Here is a 24,164-nt window from a genome sequence, read left to right on the forward strand (position 1 = left end):
TGTGTGTGTGGATTGCGCAAGGCTAAAAGGGCAGAAGGAAAGTCTCAAAATTCAAATGAATCGACTCAGAAGAGACGTGAATGAATGCACGCGTGTCGCCTGATCCACAAATGCACGGATTCCTTTTTGCATGAGCAATTTATGATATATTAATGCAGAACAGAACATTTTTATTCGCAAACATGTCTGTATTTGTAAAAATCGCTGCACAATCATTTAATCCTGAATTCCACAGACTCAAATTGAAAGGCATTTGTTTGTGGTTAGTAAGATACATGTATAAAATTTATGCAGTACATGGATAATTGTGAGTGCATCTATTAATCATTTTGAGTCTAATATCATCCCGTATTTGTTTACTTTCAAACAAGACAAATATTTGAAATAGTTTTTATGACCACGTTTCTAATTGCACTTTCAGTTCTGCATTCTGCATTTCAGTTCTGCATCCTGTTTGCTACCTCATTTAAAATTCATAAAATTAATTTAAAAGGCATTCTTAGTTCATCTCTAAACTGACACAACCCTGCTCACTGAGAGACTTGTATGTATGTATGTATTAAGCTGTTGTTATTGCTGTTGTTGTTGTTGTTGTTGCTCTTGTTCTTGTTGACCTATACTAGATATTAAAGAATTGGCCATGTGACACAAGATGAGAAAAAAAGTCTCAGGTTGTCATTCATCACCTTTATAATGCAGGTTTATTCCTCACAGTCTCTCTTTTAATAATGTCTGTTTAGTGCTTTTGGCAATGTTTTGTTGATGCTGAGTGAGGGGAGAGAAGTTTTAGACATGCTTCTCTTGAGGGGGTGAGTGAATGTGCTGAAAGCTGAGAGAGACCGCACGGAGTGGAAAGAGTCAAAATGTCTTAGATAAAAAAGCCACTTATTTATCTCGAGAATAAATATAATTTATTTTTGGCTGAAAGCCTGCCATCTTGTGCAATTAACAGGAAACAAGTTGGCCAACTATGTATTGGGATAAAGTTGTGTGTTTGTGTGCCAGCCCATGTGTTTCTTTGTGTGTGTGTGTGTGTGTGTGTGTGTGTGTGTGTGTGTGTGTGTAGTGAGACACTGCTTTCAGGTGTGTGTGTGTGTAATGAGACACTGCTTTCAGTAAGCCCATCAAGGGATAAATAAGCATGCCATTACCATACACTCATTTATCTTTCTGCACATTATTTGACAGCAAACCATCCTTGTAAGGTATTGCAGTCTGACCTCAAATGCTATGTTAGATGTTTCCCTGGAAGGTATAGCAGAGCAGTCAGAGAGAGAGAGAGAGAGAGAGAGAGAGAGAGAGAGAGAAGGATGGTACAGTGCCAAACACCAGGCGCCACGCTTCCAGCATGATGACCTCATCCCCATCTACTACTAGAACATATTGTCTACATTCATCATCACTGAATGTAGTGTTTGTGTCTTCGTTCATGCACAATGAAATTCACCAGCATTACCAAATAATACAAACATTTAAAAGGCTTAAAGTTAAAATGTTTATTTGTCCCTTTTGCTAGAATTCTGTGGAATCAAGACCTAAATAAGCATGGCTGCTGTTGCTTTTTTCACCCCACTTACCCTGCAAATGTGGTAGTAGTTACTTTATTACTGCCATTAATACTTTTTTATTTTCTGAAATGGTTGTCATCAATCGCAAAACATGAAAATCTTTCATACAGCAGGAAGCTTCAAATGCATGTTGAAACACTTTCGTCAGGCAGTAAGAAGAACTGTACTATTCATATAAATCTCTGTATTCCCTGAAATAAATTCCCAGAGCATGTTTCAGCAGTTATGGAAGCATTTTATTGCAAATATACTCAAATATCAATATCCTTTCAAAAAGCAAATGCAAATAAATAAAACTTCAGCCCTGTTAGAATGGAATGCATACACATACCACATGAAAAAATACGTACACCTCTATGAACAGAGTTTAAATGTTACCATTATTTTGGAAAGAAATAGCAGTGCAATCCTGCTGCCCTTTGCAACAGTGGTAATACGTAGAGTCTCTTTTAGATGCTTGAAAAGAGTCCTCCCTTTTATGAAATTAGTATTCTAATATGTCCTGAATACCTTACCTAATAAAGATATGTATTTTGTCAACACTGTAAAAATGGGCTTCTTTGTAGTCATTGGTTGTGTTTTGTTTGTGTCCTCATACTCCAATAAGAATGCCAGAAAACAGACTGTCTTGGAGAATTGTGAGGGCTGAGCCTGTCCCATTGTCAATAAGAATAGATACATACTCTCCAGCCTGTGAAAAAAACAAACATCTACATTAATCATGCTTTTTGTTTGTTTTATGGGTCAGTAATATAGAAGTGTTTATGATAAAGAGATATTCATAGATATTGCATATCCACTTTTTTTTAGTTGGTGTGTTGTCATAACAGTCATAACTCATAAAACATTAATAGCCAAAAAGTAAGCATCACATTATTGAAAGAGGGCAATAATGTATATGTATAAAACAGCAGTTTTGATGGGGATTGATAAGATTGTCAAGGGCCCTGGAGCAGAAGATGCCCCTGTGGCTCAACAAAAATAAAAAGTGGGCCCAAATATGGATATTTTCCCAGTCACATATTTTCAGTCAGCATTATTAACACAAACAATTTCAGTAACCTGTAAAATTCTTGTTCAGTTAAATTATCTTATTATGTCAGTCAGTCATACCTGTAGGTAAAGAGTCCCAGTCAGGAGAATACTGAATTCTCCCCCTGTAGTGCTCACTCCAGTCACTGTCTCCAAAGACCTGCATCATTTTAAACACATTAATCATGGTTTAGGACTTATTTGCTTGACTTGTTAGAATAACAGTTCAAACGGTCAGTGCTATTGGTGATTATGGACCATTACTACTCACACATTACTCTGACAAAGAGACTCTATGCATATAGAAGCCTTAACACTGTCCCTCTGCCTGGCATGAGGCTTTTTCTGAGACTCATTGGATTCTGAAAAACAAAAACAGATACATGATGCAGAGTTAAAGGGATTGTGACAGGCAGACATGTTCAGTGGTACTAGGACCCCACCCTGTTCCACTGAGCTTTATCTAAGGGACAGGCTGTTGGATAGGCCACACACAAGTAACATGATGCAAACAGGAATAAGGTATTGCATGTACTTCAGCTAGCAAAATGATGCAATAAAGCTTATATTTTATGTTTCTATCATTCTAAATGGGAAAACTCAATCACCTGCTGGTGCATATTGTTTAGCTTATGTATATATTCATGCCTTGTTGTCAAGTATGCATACTTCATGAAATTTGGATGCCTAAAAATGCTATTTTTGATACATTACAGTATGACAGACTGCGTCCACGGGAAATGTGGTGAACACTACAACAAGTGAACACTATCCCTAAGACTAGGCCAGATGAGAACTGGTCCAACTGACCCTGGTTTCTCCCAAAGATTTTATTTTATTTTTTCTCAATTTCTGTCACCTGAGAAAATTAGGGTTCCTTACCACTGTTGCCTTTTGGCTTGCTTATGGAGTTTGAATGACACAAAACTTGAACTGCCACTATTGTCACTACTGAACTGTAGAGCCACATTATGCAACATTGACACTGTTATTGAACTAAACTGAATTAACACTGAAATTACACAAGCTGAATAATAGCAGTCTTTTTTAGAATTGCTTATAACTGAATTGAACTTTTTTGAATTGGTATAAAGCTGTGTCGTATGAAGCGCTATAGAAATAATGTCACAGGGGCAGTCCCCTCAAAGGTACAACCACTGTACCTGCACTATGGAAGATTTTTGGTTATAAATTTCAGTATGCCTATGGCCCGAGATGCTGGGCTAGGCTTGTTTAGTTTGTTTGGTGAATAGATGAAAAGATGGAAATTACATTATTAAGAGAGTACATGACAAATCTGTATTCAAAACTAATTCATAACAGTAAACCGACAATATTGATTTAATTTGTGAGATGTCAAGTCAGATTTCGCAGGAAATTCCTATTGCTTACGTCATTCATTCTTGCCTCTTAAGGTCATGTCAGTAAATGCAAAAGAAGGTCCTGCTATTGAGTGTGTGGGTGTTAAGGAGTGGTTGTAGCTTGTTGTTACAGTAAATAGTAGTGTGTAGACTAGAACTAGTCAGCTAGCTAGCATGTAACGGACACTTAAAACAGCAAACCTTATTGACCTCCTAAATCACTGCTTGTCAAAACAAAAAATTTAGAACTGTTGAGAACATGCATTCAAAATGGGAACGTGACAGAGCCTGTGCCAAAAACGATTTGAACCACAGTGGTACATATGATACTTGCTCATATGCCTTTTTTGTGATATATCACATATATATCAATGGTGCAGCATAGCAGATTTCATCTGATATAGCGATTGCCCATAACTATAAAATATGCATAGAAAGAGCAGTGCTGAACCACAATGTATGTTAAAGATTTATTCTGCAAGTAGCATTTAATTTATGTTTCACAGATAGCAGCAGAGAGGTTAACGTTAATAGTGCAGCTTTTAGGTACTATAATTACCCTTTAGGGCAGGAAGGGGCAACCCCAGACCTGGAGGACAGAGTTCAGCTCCATCTTAATTCAATCAAACCTGCCTGTAATTTTCAAGTAATGACTTGGTTAGATTTTTTGTTTTTAATTTTGGTTAGATTTTTTTTTTTCAAGTGCATTTGAATAGATATGGAGTTAAACTCTGCAGGACAGTGGCCATCCAAGAATGAAGTTGCCCAAGGTTAAGATTTGAAGAAACTACCCCAGTGACAACCTACTCTAGTCCTAAAGGTGCAATTTGTACACATTCTGATAATGTAAAGAAGGCACTTCATCATTTAGCCACAACCTCCGTTTAGGACTCTGTTTTAGCTTTTAGAGCTGGCCATGTTGATATCCCTTGCATAGCACATAAACCATGCTCAATGTTAAATTCAAACTAAGGCTGTAACCATACTTTCAGGTTAGGTTTATGAATCTGCCATTAAAAACATATTGGTTGATAGCTAGTCTGAATGTTGGGGGCAGGCGCACACCCCAAAACATATCTAAACCACATACCCAGTAGCAGACTAGCTGTGAGCTGGTAGAACCCAGACACTGGAGCTGTGTACCGGCCACTGCTGGCGTTAAAGCCCTGTCCCCTCTGATGGAACTGCTCTGTGTTTGAGGGCTGTGGAAAACACAGAAATGGGATAATTAAATATGCCATTGCCAGTCTCTTCCATTGCCAACCCTTCCCCACTGCTTGCCAGTCTGTTTCACCATCAGCCAAAGCTAACATCGCTGCTAAATCAATACATCTAGAAGTTAGTGCTACTTCAGAGAAATAAAAGCTTCTTTTATAGTTCACATTTACTTTCACGGCTCTGGGGCTGCTAAGTCATGGTTATTGAAATGAGTAAATTGTTTCTAGTTTGGAAAGGATTGTTTTCCACTTACAGTGTTGAAGGGCTGGAGCTCCTGCAGACTGCGACGGTGGACCAACAGGTTGTGGTGCAGTCGGCAATGGAAAGCTGTGGCCACACGAGGGGTTTGATCGCAGAGCAGGCAGTGAGTTCCTACCATCTCTGTGTGGAAAGGTAATTACAGGATTGTAATGTTGCTTTGTCAAATGCACATAAGAACTAATTACCTTCTTATTACATTATTATAAAGGGTTTGGGACAAGGTGTAACCCAATAGACTAGGCACCTTCTCAGACCCAAAAACACTGAAATACAGCTAGTGGAAAAATACAGCTAGTGGAAAATGTTTTGGATTGTATTTGACTGACACTTGGCTGCATATAAAGCCATTAAACAATCTCACAGTGAATAGATGTAAATATTTGGAGTGGTTGAGTGTATGTATGAGCAGACAGAGTGGATGAAAGTGTGAGGCAATGAGAATGCTAGAAAGTATGAGCGTACGGCGCCACTGCACTTTTCTGTGTGAATAAGAGCCTTTATGTTTTATATTGCTGTCAGAACAGCCTGCAGCTCACAGTACCAGAGCACAAACAGACCTGTGTCTGCTTTCCTGGCAATACTCCAACACTCATTCCACACACAAACATGCACACACACAAAATCTGGAATCTGTGGAATTCTTTGGCCAGGCCAAGTCAAATCCACGTCCTGGAAAATTATATCTATTAAGAGATCAGCCCAGCCCACAATCAGACTAGCAGCCTCCCCAACAAATGAGCATGACAACACATATCCCAAACATCAAGCAATTCTTTAAGTGGCTTAGCCCAAACAAAAACAAAAAGCTGTTGGACCATAATAACTAACATATTCAAATGTGTTTAACAACATTTTTGAAAGGTGTTGATGTCAAAGCAGTTACTTTACTACAGTTTAACTGATTTGTACACCTGCATCTGGTGTCTTTTTACGTGTAGTGCGCATCCATCACTCTGACAAAACTATTGATTTAGCACAAGTGAACAGAATCATTAGATTATGCAAAATGTAGATCAACAGACCCACCTCTCAACACATTTTATATGTCTCTCTTATCTGATACATTCAGTCTAGCTCATGGAGCTTTCTCCTAAAAAGCTTTTATGAATCAAATGTGTTAAATAAGAGAGACATACAAAATGTGTAGGGCAGTGGGTCCCCAGGACCAGGATTGATAACCTTTGATCAAAAGGTATTTTAACAAGTTGCCAGATGGATGTATCATATGATTTCTTTTCTGTTTTCTGTCTGGCATGATGGGTAATGGTGTGTAAACGTGCTTATGTCCACAAATTCCAGTATACCTTTTAGTTTGACTTGGAAGTCCTGTATCAACTCTGCATGATGAGACATTAGGGGGCCCAGAGGACCAGGAGGCCCCTGGGGACCAGGAGGGCCTGGTGGACCTGGAATGCCATGCTGGACATGTAGAAAGTTTCAAGTTATATTACATAATAAGAGAAATCCATTTGAAGAGGTGAAAGATTAGGCACTTTCTGACATAGGCCTCGTTAGTTTTATCTGTGTGTGCTGTGCTAAATCTGTTTTCATACAGTTTTACTTTTTAGTACTTCTTTACTTCTTAAAGCTTTTGTTCAATATATTTATATGCACTTATTCTATGTATTGATATTATTCATCTTTAGCATGGTGTGTAATGCCTATACATTGGATCAGAGATTACCTTGGAGAGTCTTTTATTTCCTTTTGGTTTCTTATTTCCACCCTTGTTGGAGTTGTCCCTAAAGACTATCCATGTCCTGTGGGGGCTCACGTTGGTTATGTCAGAAGATACAGTATCCTGTAAAAATGAAGCATTTCAGAGCGTCAACTATGTTAGCAAACTTTAACTACGGCAAATATATAAACTCTTACTGTAGAGAGGAATCTTTTTTCACAGTGAGGTCACATTCTCTACAATGTTTATGAATGTCATTACCATATACTTTCCCCTCATGTCTAATGGTTGTCATACCCTAAAGTAAAACTCAGAGAATTGATTTATGAGATTTTATGGTGTCTTTGCACGTGTGTACTGCCTTAAAGCCTTGACAGGTGAACAGCAGGTGTGTGAATCGGATTTGACTTACAGGGCTCTCAGTGCTGACTGTATTGTTTTCCTCTTGGAGCTCCAGACTCTCCTCACGCTCTTGTGTAGTGCAGGTAGACAGCAGTAAACTTAGCAGCAAGGCCAGTAGTGCCCCACTTGCCCCATGCCTGAGCTTCATGCTGCAGTGTCGGTGCAGTGTAGGTGAACTTCTAACTCACTCAACTCCTTCTTAGCAGCTCAGTGCACAATTTCCATTCCAACACAGAGAGGTGACCAGAAGTCCTGTGGGTAACACGATGGAATCGTTCCTTAGTTCAGAAGGATATCCAAGAGTGGAGGTGAGAAATCAGAGTGCTGCTTCTTCAAAGCGTAAATACTCTATGGGAAGAGTTCTCTAGATAATGGTGGCTCTTGATTTGGAAAAGATTGGATAATTCCCGGTGTGATTTCTGACATGGAGAAGAAATCTGTTCTTAGATCAGTTCATATTTTTGTGGACAGAGTGTTCAGAGTGCAATGAGAGTTGTGCGCAGGGCCTCACCATGCTTCTACCCATTCACAGTCAATCCATCCCCTGTGACAGCCAAGATTCCCTATGCCTCCTGACTACAGTCTAAACTCTCTAAGCTTGAGTTGTTCAGCCTATGTGTTACAATCACAATGTAGGTGTGTATTCCATAAATGAATGTGTATGTGTGTGTGTGCGCGTGTTTGTGAGTGTATTGTGTATATACACTATATAGTGTTTGTGAGTGTGATTACCTGTGATAAACTCTGTGTGTGGTATACTCAGTCTCTCTCTGTGGGTGGTATCTCCACGTCTTCTTTCTGTTTTTAATAATGTTTGATTGTCTTCTGGTCTCCTTGGTGCCTTTGCACAGTATATTTTCGGTAATTCCGTCAATGATGAATTTTTTTTTTGCCAGTTGAGGTCCTCTTTGCCAGACTCCAGTTTATTCCACATCTATGTCAGTGGCCACTCAGAAAGGATCACTCTGTTTTGAAGGGCTCCGTTTCGCGCTCCACTCTTTTTAGCTTCCTCTCAGACCAGACTCCTCCTTCTCTTCAAGTTTGTGCACTCCACCTGGTATCTGTTGCTGAATCTTGATCTGTCACTTTGTCTCTCTTCAGCCTCCTAGTCATTTATCTGACCATCTCTCCCTGTCTCTCTACTAGAGTCAGTTCCTGGGTCCCTTCTTTTGTTTGTCTTGTGTTTAGCTCATTCATCTGTCTCTGCCAGCACTTATGCTCTCTGTAAGCCTCAGCTGCAGGGTCCTAATGCCTCTTTTATGGGTTTGTACAGTGGTCTGCTTGTAATCAGAGATGCTCCCTCAAGATGAATAAAACTGGAAATCTAATAGATTTAAAATGTCAGAAACAGAAGGAAGGTGTTCATTTAGACTCTATCCTAAATTTGCAAGCAGTGAGAGACATTTGGGTGGGGCAGAAATGTGCATTTCAGATATGCAGAAATGTACTGTTAAACATTATGACAGTTAGGAGGAAGGTTGCACATTTTTATGTAGCAAACCACCACACCTCCCTCTTTATCAGTCTTCTGCTTTTGCTTTTTCCTGGCTGAGAGAACAGCATCTGTGTGGTCTTTAGACTAGACACTACTGTGCACAAAACTAATGAAGCTTTTAAAATGCTGGATTTTTTAAGCCTAATTAAGTGTAATTGTTTACAACATTCAAACAAGGGAACACTGGCACCATCTCTTGGCCAAATTCTTTCAAAAAGATCAGGACAATTAAAATGAGAAATGGTTGCCACACAAACTTCATATGCAATTGATAAAGGTAAACATTCAGAATTTTCTGCCTGGATCAATGTGTTTTGAATGAAGCTGAGCATAAGGGCAATTTTAAATGATTCTGTTAGAACCACTACTGCAAAACATTAAAACACACACTGAAAATTGATAAAACACACACTTATGAATACCAAAATGCATCAAACAATACAGACAACACTATGTAACTGATGCTGAAAATAACAGTTTGTGGTTAGAGATAGGTGATTGGAAGATGTCTGCTTAAGTCCTGGATAAGAGGATTTGAAGTCACCGTTCCTGCTCTGTAAAGACTTGCTCAGTATTGCTAAATCTCATCAGACAGTCCCAATATCCTGTACACAGACAGCCGTCTCTAATAGTTACAGGCCCAGCAAAGATGTTTTGGAAAAGGTTTCATTTCCTTTTAATGAAGATGCTCTCTGACCTCATTTGAGAAATGGCACCACTTGAACTTGTACTGCTGAAATTCTGTTGTCTAAGTAGGTGAGTACCAAAGGCTACCTGTAGGTTAATAGATTGTGTCGCTGTGTTTTTAGGCATCTGAACTGTGAATTATATCACTGTTCTTTCAGTATTTAAACATGGCGCAGGACAATGTTTCACCACTGCAGCACTTTGTGGTGGCAAAGAGGACAATCAGTGCTGTGTTTCACCAGCTGTTGGAGTTTGTTAGAGATTGTTCAGATTTTGTAGAAAGTAAGGACAAAGTTTTCTGCAGGATATTTATTAATAAATACAATGATGAACTATTACATTATGACCACGTATCTAATAACCTGTAGGATCCACAAAACAGCAGCCACACAGTGAGGTATTAATTCTCCTGTGGTATGTGGTACCATAATGTCAACAGCAGGTCCTTTAGTTCTCGTACATTGCGGGATGGTGGTGATGTAGCACGAATCCGCTTTTCCAAGTCGAACCACAAATGTTCAACTGGATGATTTTAGAGACTAAGGCAATAACAGAAATTCACCATCATGTTCCTCGAACCACTCCTTGACAGATCTGGCAGTGTGGCATGGCGCAATATCCTGTTGGTAGCAAGGGAACACAGGGAACACAGTTGCCATGAATGGGTGCACTTGGTCAGCAACGATGTTCAGATTCAGAGACAGCTGTCAAGAATTGTGCTATTGAGATAATGGGGCCGAAAATGTCCCATGAAAACATCATCCACAGCATAACTGGCCTGTGTCTGCCCAGCAATGCATCCAGGTGCCATAGACTCTATTGGTAATCTGCGCTCGGCCGTCAACGTGACGCACCAGGAATCTTGATTCGTCAGACCAGGCAACTTTCTAATCATCCACGGTCTAATCTCGATGATCTTGGGCCCATTTCATTCGTTGTCGGCGATGGCATGCAGTTAGCATCGGGACCCAGCTGGATGGTCGGCTACGCAGGCCCATACGAAAAAGTCTGTGATGAAATATGTGCTGTGAAACATTGCCCTGGTCACCATTGTTGTAGCTGCTGGTAATTTGTCACACTGTGGCCTTCCGGTCGCTGTGAACAATGCGTGACAGTCTCCGCCTCCCTCTGGCATCAGTGTGTTGCGGACGACAGACGACTCGACTACGGATTCACACTTTTGATATGTACTCACTACACAGGCACGTGAGCAACCCACAAGGCACACCATTACCGAGATCGAAGTTCTGAGGTAGTATATACAGCTCTGTGAACTGCACCTGTGGCACCATTTGATTGCCAGGCGCACTCATTGCTCTAGGCTGGGGGTGATCACTCAAAATGTAATGGCTCATCTGTGTATTTCTTCTTATTATTATTTCTTATAATTATTAACTTTACTGAACTCCATTAGATTCAATTTTAAATCCCAGAATTTCAATACAGACTATTGTATACTTTTGGACAATATCATGGTTTGTAGACACGGTAGTAACATGTACATGTTATGGTGTATTACTATGGTAATCATTTAGTACTATTATTAGTACTATAATAAAGTGCCATTGTATTTCCATCTTATGGAAGCCTTCTGCTAAAATGCACTACGTCACATTACATCACTCCACATGACATTACCATAAGCAAAGTCATAAATAACCCTTCAATATGACACTTGAAATTTAGCTCAGGAGCATCCCATCTAACTGGATCATATTTGAGTTGGTTCTACACTTTGTCTAGAGTCCACCTATGGCAAATTCAACTGCTGGTACTTGAGTTACTCTGTTTGAAATCCAGAAATCATGTGTGGTGATGGGAGAAACGTGCATAAGGATACCCATCACCGCAACACCCAAAATCATCCCAACGGATGAAGTACGGTGGTGGTAACATCATGTGTTTTAAACAGCAGTACTGAAGAACTGGTCAGGGTAGAAAGAAAAACTGATGCAGCACAAAACAAACAGTTCACCTGAGAGTTTACCCAAAAATGAAAAAGAAAATATTTTGAAGATTGTTGGCAATTGATTGTTGGTAAGTTCAGACTTGAACCCAATTTAAAATCTATGGAGAAACTCGAAAATGGCTCTCCGCCAAGTCACCAACAGTCCCCAATTCAACCTGACTAAGCTTGAAAGAATCCGCAGAGAAGAATGGCAAAAAAATCCAGGTGTGCAAAGATATCAAAAATATCAAAGATATAAAAAATCTTTTTTTGCTTTGTCATTATAGCGTGTAGATTGATGTTAAAAATGTTTAAAGCATTAAAAAAAAATCATATAAATCAGCTAAGGCTGGTCCTGCTCTTAGTCTTTACTGTATGATGGTATTTAACGTGTGGTACCCAGAGACGTGGAAGAGTGAGGATCTTGAGCATGTAGCAGAGGAAAAACAGTGTCTGCAGATCCAGGCCTGCTCCAGGAAACTAACCGCCATCAAAGATGTGTTAGCCCGCAGACATATGAAGGTGGCCTTCTTTGGCAGGTACAACTACAGTTATGACTAATCTAAGTTTACTGGTATCTAAACCAAATAGTAACAGGTTAGCAGAATGAAATGGATCATTAATGTTTGCTTTAGCTCTTCAGCTGTTCAGCCAAGGTTTATTTATTTATTTATTTATTTTTTTTTTTGGTACACATAGTTACTTTATACAAATCCAAAAGTGAGGCACCAAAAACATAAACTTAATCTCTGTTTTTTTCTCTCTTTCATCTCTAACTTGGTTTGAGATAATATTGAATCAGATAAGCTAAATGGATAGTTTGTTACTGGGTGTTATATGTTGTTTTTCAGGACCAGTAATGGAAAGAGTACAGTAATTAATGCCATGCTAAGGGAAGCTGTTCTGCCCAGTGGAATCGGCCACACCACTAACTGTTTCCTGAGTGTGGAGGGCACAGACGGGGAACATGCCTACCTTACCACTGAGGACTCGTAAGAGAGTAAAAGCATTGAAGTATGTCACAAGTTTCCAGAGCTTATTATGTTTGTAAACTACAGTTGTGCTCACAATTATTCATACCCTTGGTAAATATGATCAAAGAAGGCTGTGAAAATTAATCTGTATCATCAATCCTTTAGATATTTCATTTTAAAAATGTACTAAAATCTAACCTTTCACTGGAGAATAAGAATTTAAAATGGGAGAGAAATCTCATTATAAAAATAAATGTTATTCTCTAAAACACATTGGTCACAATTAATCATACCCTTTTATCCAATACTTTTTGCAACCTCCTTTTGCCAAGAGAACAGCTCTGAATCTTCACCTATAATGCCTGCAGAATTTAGAGAACATCTGACAGGTGATCAGAGACCATTCCTTCATCCAGAATCACTCCAGACCCTTCAGATTTCAAGCTGCATGTTGATGCTTCTCCTCTTCAGTTCACCACGGTTTTGGTTTTGATGTCTGTGTGTGGATCATTGTCCTGTTGGAAGATCCAACCATGGCCCATTATAAGATTTCTAGCATGGACAGTCAGTTTTTAATATTTTATCCATTGCTATTTTATAGAATCCATCATGCCATCTATCTGAACAAGATATCCAGGATCTCTGGCAGAAAAATAGGCCCACAACATTAAAGATCCAGCAGTATATTTCATTGTACACATGGGGTACTTTTTTATCCCTGTGTGCACTAAACCCATCTTGAGTGTTTGCTGCTAAAAAGCTATTTTTTTTAGTTTCATCTGACCATTGAACCCAGTCCCATTTAAAGTTCCAGTCATGTCTAGCAAATAAATATGCTGGAGTTTGTTTTTGGATGAGAGCATTTTCTTTTCTAGTTTTTTCTTGAAACCTTCAAAACAAACATTTTTTTTTTTTTAGGCTTTCTGACCCAAGAATCAACTATTTTCTGCAGTTCTCCAGCTGTGATCTTTGGAGTCTTTGGCCACTCAAACTCTCTTCCTCACCGTGCATTAGGACGATATCGACACACGTCCTCTTACTGTATTAGAGAAAAATATATATTTTATAATGTGATTTTCCCCCACTTTTTTTTACTTTAATTAAAGGTTAGATTTTTTTTTTTTGGTCATTTTTGAATAAAAGATCAAGTGGATAAACAATGCGGATTTATTTTCACTGCCTTCTTTGATCATATTTATTAAGGGTATGAATACTTTTGAGCACACATTAATTTGAGCTATTTTTAATCTATATAAAATATTACAGTATGGCAAGTATGGCATAAGGACAGTTTTAGGGGGAGTGTATGATAATATATGTCCATTTTTATCAAATGAAAAGTTATATCGTTTCTATTTTTAGTGGATTTTACTGTTGCTTTCTAAACTAATGCCATGGCAAGTTATGTAGGACATGTTTTATCTCACTTCTCAAGATAATGGCTTTATTTAATTATTTTTTAGGCATTTTTGCTTTTACTTTGACAGAACGTTTAAGCAGCAACAGGAAGCAAAGTGGGAGAGAGAGTGGGGTGGGATCGGAAAAGGTCCATGAGCCGGGACTCAAACTTGGGACGCCCATAGCGCAACAGCACCATATGTCAGCACACTGCCCACAATGCTATCGTGCCGACATAGCTTCTTTTTTTTTTTTTACACAATGCAAAAAAAAAAAGTTCCTTATGTCCTTATGACAATTTAAAAAGATAAATAACATCTGTGCATAAAGGTGTTACAGTGTTGTGGCGTGATTTGAATACTTTGTGTTCTACTATCTTGTTGAACCTTAAAGTTTGTCATTATCATACAGACAGTCAATCAGCTCTGCATATGGACAGGAACCAAGACTCAGGCTGTCTGGTCCGAGTGTTTTGGCCCAAAGCTAAGTGTGCCCTGCTGAGAGATGATCTGGTCCTGATGGACAGGTATGGACCCCTATGGGTTGTCAGAGCTGAGTTAAGGTTCTGCAGGACAGGTTTAGCACATGAACAACAGACCTGAACAATTGCTTAGCAGATACATGGACTTTTGCAAGGAACTACACAAGGTTTGATGTGTTGTGAAGAGGGCCAAGTGAAAGCACCAATGGATTTTGGCAGTGCTGTTCTAGGTATCATGGGTGGTAAAAGCCTACTTGGTTTACAGGGAACTTGTTTCATTTCTAATTTCTGTTTGCAGAAATGAAAATCAGACTCCAACTTGCCTGATCTAATTAGCAATAAAGAATGAAACATGATGTGTAGTGTGATGAAATATTAATAACCCACACTCTTCTCACTCTGCAGCCCAGGCACAGATGTCACATCAGAGCTGGACAGCTGGATTGATAAATTTTGTTTAGATGCTGATGTCTTTGTGCTTGTGGCCAACTCTGAGTCTACCATAATGAACACTGTAAGTAGACAAACAGAGTAACTAATCACTACTCAGTACTCGATATACATAATAAACTTTTTTTTTCTTCATTTATTAGTATCAGTCATTATTGGATATGTAATTGTGAATGTGCATTTCCACTATTTTAGATTCTAATTTAAAGTTTATGTTGAAAAATAGATTACTGATAATTAGGGCTGTCAGTTTAACAGGTTAGCTTAATTAATTAGTTATGAAAAATAACGCGATTAAAATATTTTAATGCAGTTAACGCACTGGCCTCCTGGCCACTGGATTCCTGAATGAATCAGCCGTTTGAGCAAATCGACTCATAAAGACATTTACCGCCACCTGCTGGTAGTTTTAGTTTCTTCTTTACAGTATCATTCCATTTATTAAAAAAAAAAACATTAAAGGGATAGTTCGTTGTTGTTTCAAACCTTAATGACTTACTTTCTTTTGCACAACATAAAAGAAGGTATTTTGAATACTGTTGGTAACTAAGCTGTTTTGGTCACTATGACTTTCATTGATTGCATGAACAAAAAATACTGAGATGTTTCTCGAATTATCTTCTTTTATGTTATATACTTTATGTTTGGCCATTGTAGCCAAAACATTTAACACAATAATAGGTTTAAATGATCTTTTGGGGGTATTTTCACAGCCAAATTTAGTTTGCAATTAATTAGATTAATTAATTGCAGCACCCTGTAATTAATTAGGTTTTTAATCGACTGACAGCCCTACTAATAATTTAATAACACTAAATGATTATCCAGTTGTATGCAGTAAATTATAATGTTGTGATGCCTTTCAATTTTATTAAAATGATTTGTTGTTTTCCTTTCTTTGACCTAAATGTTCTTGTTTTTATTTGTTTCACTCTACTTCGAAAGGAGAAGCACTTTTTCCACAAAGTGAATGAACGCATATCAAAGCCCAACATTTTCATCCTAAATAATCGTTGGGATGCGTCTGTCTTAGAGCCGGAGTATCTGGAAGATGTAAGTTTTATTGCATATGACTCATAACCTATATTTATTAGTCACAAGTGAATCACCAAACGAAGCTGCTGTACACAAAACTGCTGATTTTTGTATAATTTATCATTCCACTATCATACTTTTCAGATTTATAGGTTAAAAAAAAATGTATTATTAACTAACACTTAAAAATTGCCCAACAGTGCTTAACAGTTGAGAAGTTAATGTATATTCACTTATAAATAGATATGAAAATATATGGAAAAAGTTTAACTATAAGTTCATAGATTTAAATGTTAATTCTGTTGATTTGTTACTGCTTCACTGCTTTTTTAGGTGCGGAAGCAGCACATGGATCGCTGTGTCAGTTTCTTAGTGGAGGAGCTAAAGGTAGTGGACCTTAACAAGGCACCTGACCGCATCTTCTTTGTCTCTGCCAAGGAGGTGTTGAGTGCCAGGATCCACCGTGCCCAGGGAATGCCAGAGACTGGTAGGCTCCACAGCTTTGGTCACACAGTGCAGAGCCTTCTGCTTTTGACACTGTTCTGGAGGGAGACCAGGAAAAACTAGGCCTAGCCAAGTTAAAAACGAGTGTAACAACCATAAAACACTTTGAGGCAGATGCTAATAAATCTTGGAGTGGCCCAATGATATTGAGAATGGTATTTGAGGTGCAACTTCAAGTGTGAAAAAATATGCCAAAATAATGCTCCATCTGCTTCATTTCATATTTTATATATTGGTGGTATTATGGGGACCAAATGGGGCATATGCGTTTTATTTAAAGGCGGTGCTTTGGCTGAAGGATTCCAAGAGCGACTGATGGAGTTCCAGAGTTTCGAAAGAACATTTGAGGTGAGAATGTGCTCAAACTGTGGTGACTGGCTCCAGGATAATCATTGTCTGACAATGAGGATGAAAACAATGAAGATTAAGAGGAGCTTCATGGAAAATGAAGCTTAGTCTTGTCTGTATGCTGTTTAGACTAGATGAGAATTTATGATGGCTTTACCCAGAAATGGTGTGACGTGGTGACGGTCTCCTTAAGCAAGCTGGTTTGCATCGATTCAGGCCATGTGCTGCTGGCTCCCAGATGTGTGAGATATTTGGTGTTCCTCATAGATTCCAGGCAGCCATTCCTGTAGTGGCAATCCCTGAGCCAAGTTAGCGGATTTGAGTAGGTGAGCGTACCTCACATTCTTGTGATCCAGGGATGAAAATTCACAGTAATCTACTGTACGATGGCATTAATAGATGGGTATGTTGTGATTCAGCCATGGTAGCAGCTAATGATAAGAGTGGAAAGCATCAAAACATGTCACCCATGTTGATAGGCATAGATTAAATCTTACAGTTGGAATCATGTTTTGATTAGTTTTAATCGTGATGTGATCTCTGATAATTGTGGCACACTGATGGCTCAAGAACACACTTCATGGATTCCACAGGAATTTATATCACAGTCTGCTGTGAAGACCAAGTTTGAGCAGCACACAATCAGAGCCTGGCAGATCATTGAGTCAGTCAAGGCTATCATGGATGCCATCAATATTTCTTCAGCAGAAAAGAAGTAAGTTCCAAAACCTGTCTGCTTTATAAGGGAGGGTCTCTTTCCAAGCTCCCAAAGACAATAATTGGTACCACTATTGAACCATGGTTCTCTCACTCAGTGCAACACCATTTTGTTCTTTAGCATGGTATTTTGTTGTTGTTGTTGTTACAAATGGAATGTTCTGCTTTTTGAATCTCTGTATATCCACAGAGTGTTCTCACTAGAAGAGCGTGAGGCTCTAATGGATCGGCTGGAGTTTGTGCGAAATCAGCTCAACTTCCTAACCGAGGACATCAAAGACAAGATAAAGGCCATCACTGAGGAAATGGCTGACAAGGTAACCTGCAAGTTCCACCAGTACCAGCATAGGCGGAGCGCATGTAAGGCTTGGGCAAGGCTTAGCCTTTTTCTGGGCACTGATCGGCAGAGGTGGAAAGAGTACTAAAATATTCTACTCAAGTAAAAGTACCATTACATTAATGAAATTTTACTTAAGTACAAGTAAACGTATCAGTCTAAAAATCTACTCAAGTAAAAGTAAAAAGTAGTTCATTTTAAATTTACTCACAGTAAAAGTTACTTAGTTACATTTTGACAGCGGGAGGGGGGCAAAAATGTGATAGGCCTATAAATCTCAAAATAGTTGTTTTTAATTAAAGGAACACCTTTACAACTTAAACTGCAATAACCAAAAACATGTCAACACGTGACATTAAAACATTAAGGGAGGTATGTGAGATTTTAATGCAGACCATCCCACCAAGTGGGCAGAAAAAGCAAGTTATATTCTGGCTACCTACAAAACAATCTAAGAACAGTTTATGACATTTTTTATTGCTTTTGAAGGATTAGAAAATCAAAACTTCACATTGGTTATTTCAGCAGCATGAAAAACAAAACAAATATTATTATAAATTATACAAAGAAAGCGAGCAAAGGACACTAAAGCGGTCCATGACTTCAGTCTAATGTGAGCTATGCACTTTTGCAAAAAGTCCCATAATCACTGAAGCAAATCAATCGCAAATCAATCAATTTTGCACTTTGCTGTTTATGATTATGACAGAATTTGCGAATGCAGATTCAGAATTCAGTCAGTAAGCGCGCACACTTGAACAACTCCGGTGTTCTCCGCAGTGATGAATCTAAACGCCTCTGATTTGACATTGCATTCATAAACTCAACAGAAAGGTGTGTGAATGGTTATAATGCTCAACGCTGTATAAAGACATCTGATGCAACATGTGCAGATCTACTCTAAAATGTAACACTTCATTCATTTCACATTACACTTAAATAGTGACCGCGGTAATAGTTCTCGCTTAATTGTGCAGGGACACTTCTTGCACCTAATCATAAATTTGGGCGACACTTTTGCCCCAAGCCCCCGTTCATTTCTGACCCTGGTGCCAACCAACATTACAAGTCCTGCTAAGGGTGTGCGATATTGACAAAAAATGATATCTTGATATTTTCTGTTTTTTTATCGATAACGATAATTAGACAATATTTTGCTGAGAGTGTTATTATGCTGGTATCTTAAGAACTGCCGTGGACAGCTGACTCTTAAAGTTTTTGATATTCTTCATATTCTGTGTGGTCAGTTCATAGCAGTGATAGAAATGAATCGTTTCTCATTAAATTGATTTTTACCTTTTAAGGGCATTTTTACCTTTATAAATCCATTTTTTCTAAAATTGTTAATCATCAAACTGTTGTAAGAAAAAATCTATGTTATCGTGCTGCTTTTTGGAGAAAAAATTGCACTCTTTGTGTGATATTGATTAACTATATGAAATGATACAAATATATAAATTTTCTGTCCATATATCTTCAATTTCATGATCATTCTCAATGCATTTTAACAGACTGAGCGCTCTAAATGCGCACGCGCACTAGTCTAATCTACTCTACCAAGGCACTCTGTAGGAGTGTTTTGTTTGGTTTTTTGCAAAATAATCGATAGTCAAATCGCACTTCGTGAAAACAACAATTACGATATTATCGCAGACGATATATCGCACACCCCTAAGTCCAGCACCACTGTCTTTTTGTCTAATTTGTGCAAAACCTCTTGCTAAACTGTCAAAGCTTCATTTTAACTACCAATGCAACGATGCAAGTATTTAGCTTACCTCTACGTGCTTGCGAAGGTTTGATGTCGAGATTTTATAAACTGCTAGTTTAGTCTCCCTAGACCACGGGTAGGCAAGTTCGGTCCTAGAGAGCCGCAGTCCTGCAGAGTTCAGCTCCAACCCTAATCAAACACACCTGAACAAGCTAATCAATGTCTTCAGGATTACTAAGGCTATAGGCAGGTGAGTTTTGTTTTCAGGGTTGGAGCTGAACTCTGCAGGACTGCGGCTCTCTAGGACCAAACTTGCCTACCCCTGCCCTAGGCAAACACTGCTTACACTGCATAGAGCTTAAATATGGCCAGGGGTTCACTTCATTTCCTTCGAGTTCAACTTCAACAGAATATGACGGGGTTTCATTTTCAGCTGGGTCTGGACCACTAACACCTGTCTTGTCCGTCTCCATCTTTCTTGTGATTTTAGCGCCAGTTTGTTCTCCTGCCCATTATTTACTGCAGTAGTTTTGAGGGTGTAATTTTACTCTGTAATTAATGTTTTTAAAATGTAGAAAAGTACAATACTTCAAACAAAATATACTTAAAAGTAAAATTACTGATTTTAAAAATTACTTTAAAAAGTAGAAGTACACAAAAAAGCTACTCAATTACAATAACGCGACTCGCGAGTAAATGTAATTAGTTACTTTCCACCTCTGCTGATCAGAAATTAATGGTGCTCACAAAATAATGCTCCTATTTGGCTGTGGTGAATAAAGTGAAAATTAAATGAAAAGTGTTAATGGTGGCATGAAATTTAGAACCGTTCAGATCAGTCATTGTTGAAATTCCAGATTTTTGTACAGTGCGTGTGCGCTCTGACTGAATTCTGCACTCTCGCGAATTTCCTCATCATAAACAATAAAATGCAGATGTAGGTACAATGAAAGTACGTTTTTATTAAAGGGGTCATCGGATGCCCATTTTCCACAAGTTGATATAATTCTTTAGGGTCTTAATGAAAAGTCTATAACATACATTGGTTAGAAATTTTTCAATGGTAGTGTAAAACAACACCCTTTTTACCTTGTCAAAATCAGCTCTGCAGACATCAACCCGTTTCGGTGCATGTCCCTTTAAATGCTAATGAGCTCTGCTCACCTCGCCCCTCTCTTCTGTGGGGTGACCAGCCATGCTCGGAGAGACTGTTTACTTTATGCTGGGTACACACTAAAAGATTTTTAAAATCTTATATGATCTTCAAAAAGTGAGAGACCACAAACATGAGGACAAAAATCCTAGATTTAACCGTTTTGTTCCTATAGTGTGTGGTGTGCCACGATGTTCCCCCCACACATCAGGATTTCTGATCGTAAATATTCAACATGTTGAATATTTACTATTCGCGATCGGGGTGCCTCTGACGTTCTTCCAAGCAGATTCAGTCACTCTTAACACACCTCGCACCACAGGAAAATCTGAAAAAATCATCTTTAGAACCACCAAGATAATCGGGACATTACCTAGGATTGTCAGAAGGGGAGAAATCGGCCCAAAATCAGCCCGATTATCTTGTGGTGTGTACCCAGCATTAGCCGCCGCGAAACTTGCTAACTAGCATGTTATTAGGAAAGGCGATTGCAAAGATTCATAAAAAACCCTTATACTCACTTCTGTTGTAAGTGAAGCTGGATCACGAATGATTTGCGCGAACATAGACGCATTTATGCAGATCGGGGGCGCATTCCCTTCACAAACAAATGTAATTCACTGCATCTTCAGCGGCTCAGATGTCGGGAGTAAATGATGACTGCTATGTTCATTATTACATCCAACAACAAAACACCTCATTGGCTATGGAGACATTCTTGTCTACTCCTGGCAGTCAGATTGTTACAGCTCACTCAGGGCAGGTCTAAGGTAAGACGGCAGTGTCAATCAACAATTGTGGGAGGGGCCTTTTTCTGTGTGACGTCACACAGACAAGAAGCTGAGAATGGCCTGATTTGAAAAAGGGGATATTATTTGTAGGGATTAAATAAAAACCACTGGGTGGATTTTTATCATTAAAGGGTAGATGTGTACACACACTGCCAACACACATTTATGTTCAAACAACATGTAAAAGTGAATTTAGCATCCGATGACCCCTTTAAATTGTGATCACATTGAATACAAATATTTTATGACGTGACACTCATTTCTGGTATTTGCCTAAAAAGCCAGAGTTTTATGATATGTATTTGCAACCACTTTTGATGCTCCAATGCAAAATAAACCACCTTTTCTTTATTTTATAGCGAGAATAATATAACATAGGATTCAGTGATATAATACTGCACACCTGTTAAACATGTAAAAATCTAAAATATGGTTTTGTGTAGCATGCAGTAAAACGTAAGCAAAGGTTTACAATTGTGACATTTACTCTGCTGCTTGAATTTGTTCTAAACAATTAGTTCTCACAAACAAATATAAGATAGGCCAAATAAGTTCTTGTTAAAAACTAACCAAAATTACAAATATTTTGCTTATAATTTCTGCACAGGAGAGACTTGGTGTTGTTTCCAAACAAAAGGAAATATATCGGTATTGGTATCGGCCAAAATGAGTTGAAAAATATCGGCATATCGATATCGGCAAAAATCCAATATCATGCATCGCTAATTTAACAAACTGCAACCGTCAAATCCCATTGGCAAGGCAAAGCTGACTGCTACTTGCGAAAAAGCGATTTGACACATTCGCCTGATAATTTGAAGAAGTGTAGGCCTATTGTTAAAGTGCCCCTTAGCCATCAAAACCTGCAAATTCGTTTTTGTCGCATACAAGGCAGTAGTACCTCCACTGGTAAAATACTTATTTTGGTTGAGTAGCGTCTGTATCTAACGTCATGTTTTCTACATGACCAATTGAATTCTCACTGCTGCTCTTCTAGGTGTCCAGTGCCATGGCGGAAGAGATTCGTTGCCTGTCTGTTCTTGTGGATGAATTCTGCTCTGATTTTAGCCCTGCCCCGAATGCCATAGCCCTGTACAAAACTGTGAGTTTTTTAAGTAATTTATGTTAAAGCCAGATTAGAAAAACTTTTGAAGCATGAAACATATACCAAAGAAACCCAAACACATGAGCTTTGTGAGTGAGTGAGTTCTGTTCACTGACTCGTGTCTAGAGAGTTAAATAATAATAATAATGTTTATTTTATATAGCGCCTTTCTGCAAACTTATGGTCACTTTACAATATCAAACCAGATAAACACGACAGCAGACAGAAAAACAAAATACAGATAAACATGAAATTCGTGGCATTAATCAGATCATACAGTCAGAGATCAGACAAACAAGAAAGGAAAATATATGTTTTAAGGTGGGTTTTGAAATCTTGTAATGAAGAAAGATAACGAATGTGTTTGGGAATAGAATTCCAGAGTGTGGGGGCAGAGACACAAAATGCTCGTCCACCAAACGATGTTAACTTGTGGCGTGGAATTAACAGTAGACCAGTATCTGAAGAGCGTAGTGTGCGAACTGGAGAGTAAGTATGAATGAGATCAGAAATATACAGAGGGGCAAGACCATGAAGTGCCTTGTAGGTGATGAGGAGTATCTTGTATTGAATACAATAGGAGAGAGAGGAGTCAAAGATTACAACCAGATTTTTAATAGTAGTGGAAGGTTGAACCAAGGTACCAGCAATGTTAACATTGTCGACACAGAAGTGAGCTACATTTTTTGGTGAACCAACAAGAAGTAGATCTGTTTTATCAGTGTTCAGTTTGAGAAAGTTACTGGTCATCCAAGCATTTATATAATTAATACAAGCCGATATGGAGTTGGTGGGAAAAGGAGAGTTGTGCTGAGAACTGATATAGAGCTGGGTATCGTCTGCATAGCAATGGAAGTTGAGGCCATGCTGACAGATAATGTTACCTAAAGGAAGCATGTAGGTGAATGAAGAGTAAAGGCCCGAGAACAGAACCCTGAGGAACACCATGAAAGGCAGGGGCAGTAGAGGACTTAGCCTGGCAGACAGCGATGTAATGTTGACGGTCAGACAGGTAAGAAGTGAACCAAGATAGGGCAGTTCCAGAAATACCTGTATAGTTACCTGTATGAACTCTGCAGTGACAGCTGTCTGTGTGATCAGCGTAACTAACAGCATTGATAAGCTGGTCTCTAATGTCCTGCTGTTCCCTATGCACAGGAAAGATTCACTTAAGACTACAAACATTCTTAATTAGACTAATTTACAGGCTTTTACACAGCTGTATACCAAGACACAATGGTGCATACATTTTGTACTAAAATATGCATAAATGATAATAAATCCAGTGTAAATGTATTTAATGTCATATCTGCACAGCACTCTCAATGTACATTTTATGCTATATATGACACTTCAGATTCTGTTAATTAATATGTTAATCAGTTAACATTATTTTAAATGGATTATACAATTTGGAATGAAAATAATAATAATCAGATCCAAAGACACACACTAATATATATATATATATATATATATATATATATATATATATATGGGCCACTCTACA

General features: G+C 38.4%; 2 protein-coding genes across 4 annotated transcripts in view; one reads left to right on the forward strand and one right to left on the reverse strand.

Annotated features, from left to right (window-relative positions):
• Positions 1–1,457: 1,457 nt before the first annotated feature.
• LOC107653514 (erythroferrone) lies at positions 1,458–8,855 on the reverse strand. Of its 3 annotated transcripts, none has more exons than XM_016440251.1 (9): positions 8,253–8,855; positions 7,531–7,772; positions 7,125–7,241; positions 6,745–6,859; positions 5,433–5,560; positions 5,052–5,163; positions 2,872–2,962; positions 2,682–2,760; positions 1,458–2,259 (listed from the first exon to the last, which is right to left on the reverse strand). In XM_016440251.1, the coding sequence occupies exons 2-9, from the start codon at positions 7,666–7,668 to the stop codon at positions 2,161–2,163; spliced, it is 879 nt and encodes a 292-aa protein (XP_016295737.1). In that variant the 5' UTR covers positions 7,669–7,772; positions 8,253–8,855; the 3' UTR covers positions 1,458–2,160. The 3 variants fall into 3 exon arrangements, with proteins under 3 accessions (XP_016295737.1, XP_016295736.1, XP_016295735.1); XM_016440250.1 differs by having other exon boundaries at positions 7,531–7,939; XM_016440249.1 differs by having other exon boundaries at positions 7,531–8,855.
• Positions 8,856–9,588: 733 nt separating this feature from the next.
• LOC107653515 (mitofusin-1) overlaps positions 9,589–24,164 on the forward strand; it is a 21,845-nt gene continuing 7,269 nt past the window's right edge. The window contains 12 exon segments of the mRNA XM_074186879.1: positions 9,589–9,771; positions 9,861–9,984; positions 12,054–12,189; positions 12,502–12,668; positions 14,434–14,548; positions 14,909–15,017; positions 15,899–16,006; positions 16,322–16,475; positions 16,773–16,840; positions 17,434–17,555; positions 17,748–17,874; positions 22,547–22,651. Of these exon segments, the coding sequence (XP_074042980.1) occupies positions 9,870–9,984; positions 12,054–12,189; positions 12,502–12,668; positions 14,434–14,548; positions 14,909–15,017; positions 15,899–16,006; positions 16,322–16,475; positions 16,773–16,840; positions 17,434–17,555; positions 17,748–17,874; positions 22,547–22,651 (1,326 nt within the window). The 5' untranslated portion in view covers positions 9,589–9,771; positions 9,861–9,869.

This window comes from Sinocyclocheilus anshuiensis, unplaced genomic scaffold (assembly GCF_001515605.1).
Source record: "Sinocyclocheilus anshuiensis isolate Anshui unplaced genomic scaffold, SAMN03320099.WGS_v1.1 scaffold327, whole genome shotgun sequence".
NCBI classification, from domain to species: Eukaryota; Metazoa; Chordata; class Actinopteri; order Cypriniformes; family Cyprinidae; genus Sinocyclocheilus; species Sinocyclocheilus anshuiensis.

What these genes read in the sequence shown, in the direction of transcription:
- LOC107653514 (XM_016440251.1), bottom strand. Translation starts at nt 7,668, where the DNA reads ATGAAGCTCAGGCATGGGGCAAGTGGGGCACTACTGGCCTTGCTGCTA. An exon ending in CTTCCAAGTCAAACTAAAAG is followed by an intron (nt 5,561 to 6,744) that starts GTATACTGGAAT and finishes CTTTCCACACAG; the next exon opens with AGATGGTAGGAACTCACTGC. An exon ending in CACAGCTAGTCTGCTACTGG is followed by an intron (nt 2,963 to 5,051) that starts GTATGTGGTTTA and finishes TTTGTTTTTCAG; the next exon opens with AATCCAATGAGTCTCAGAAA.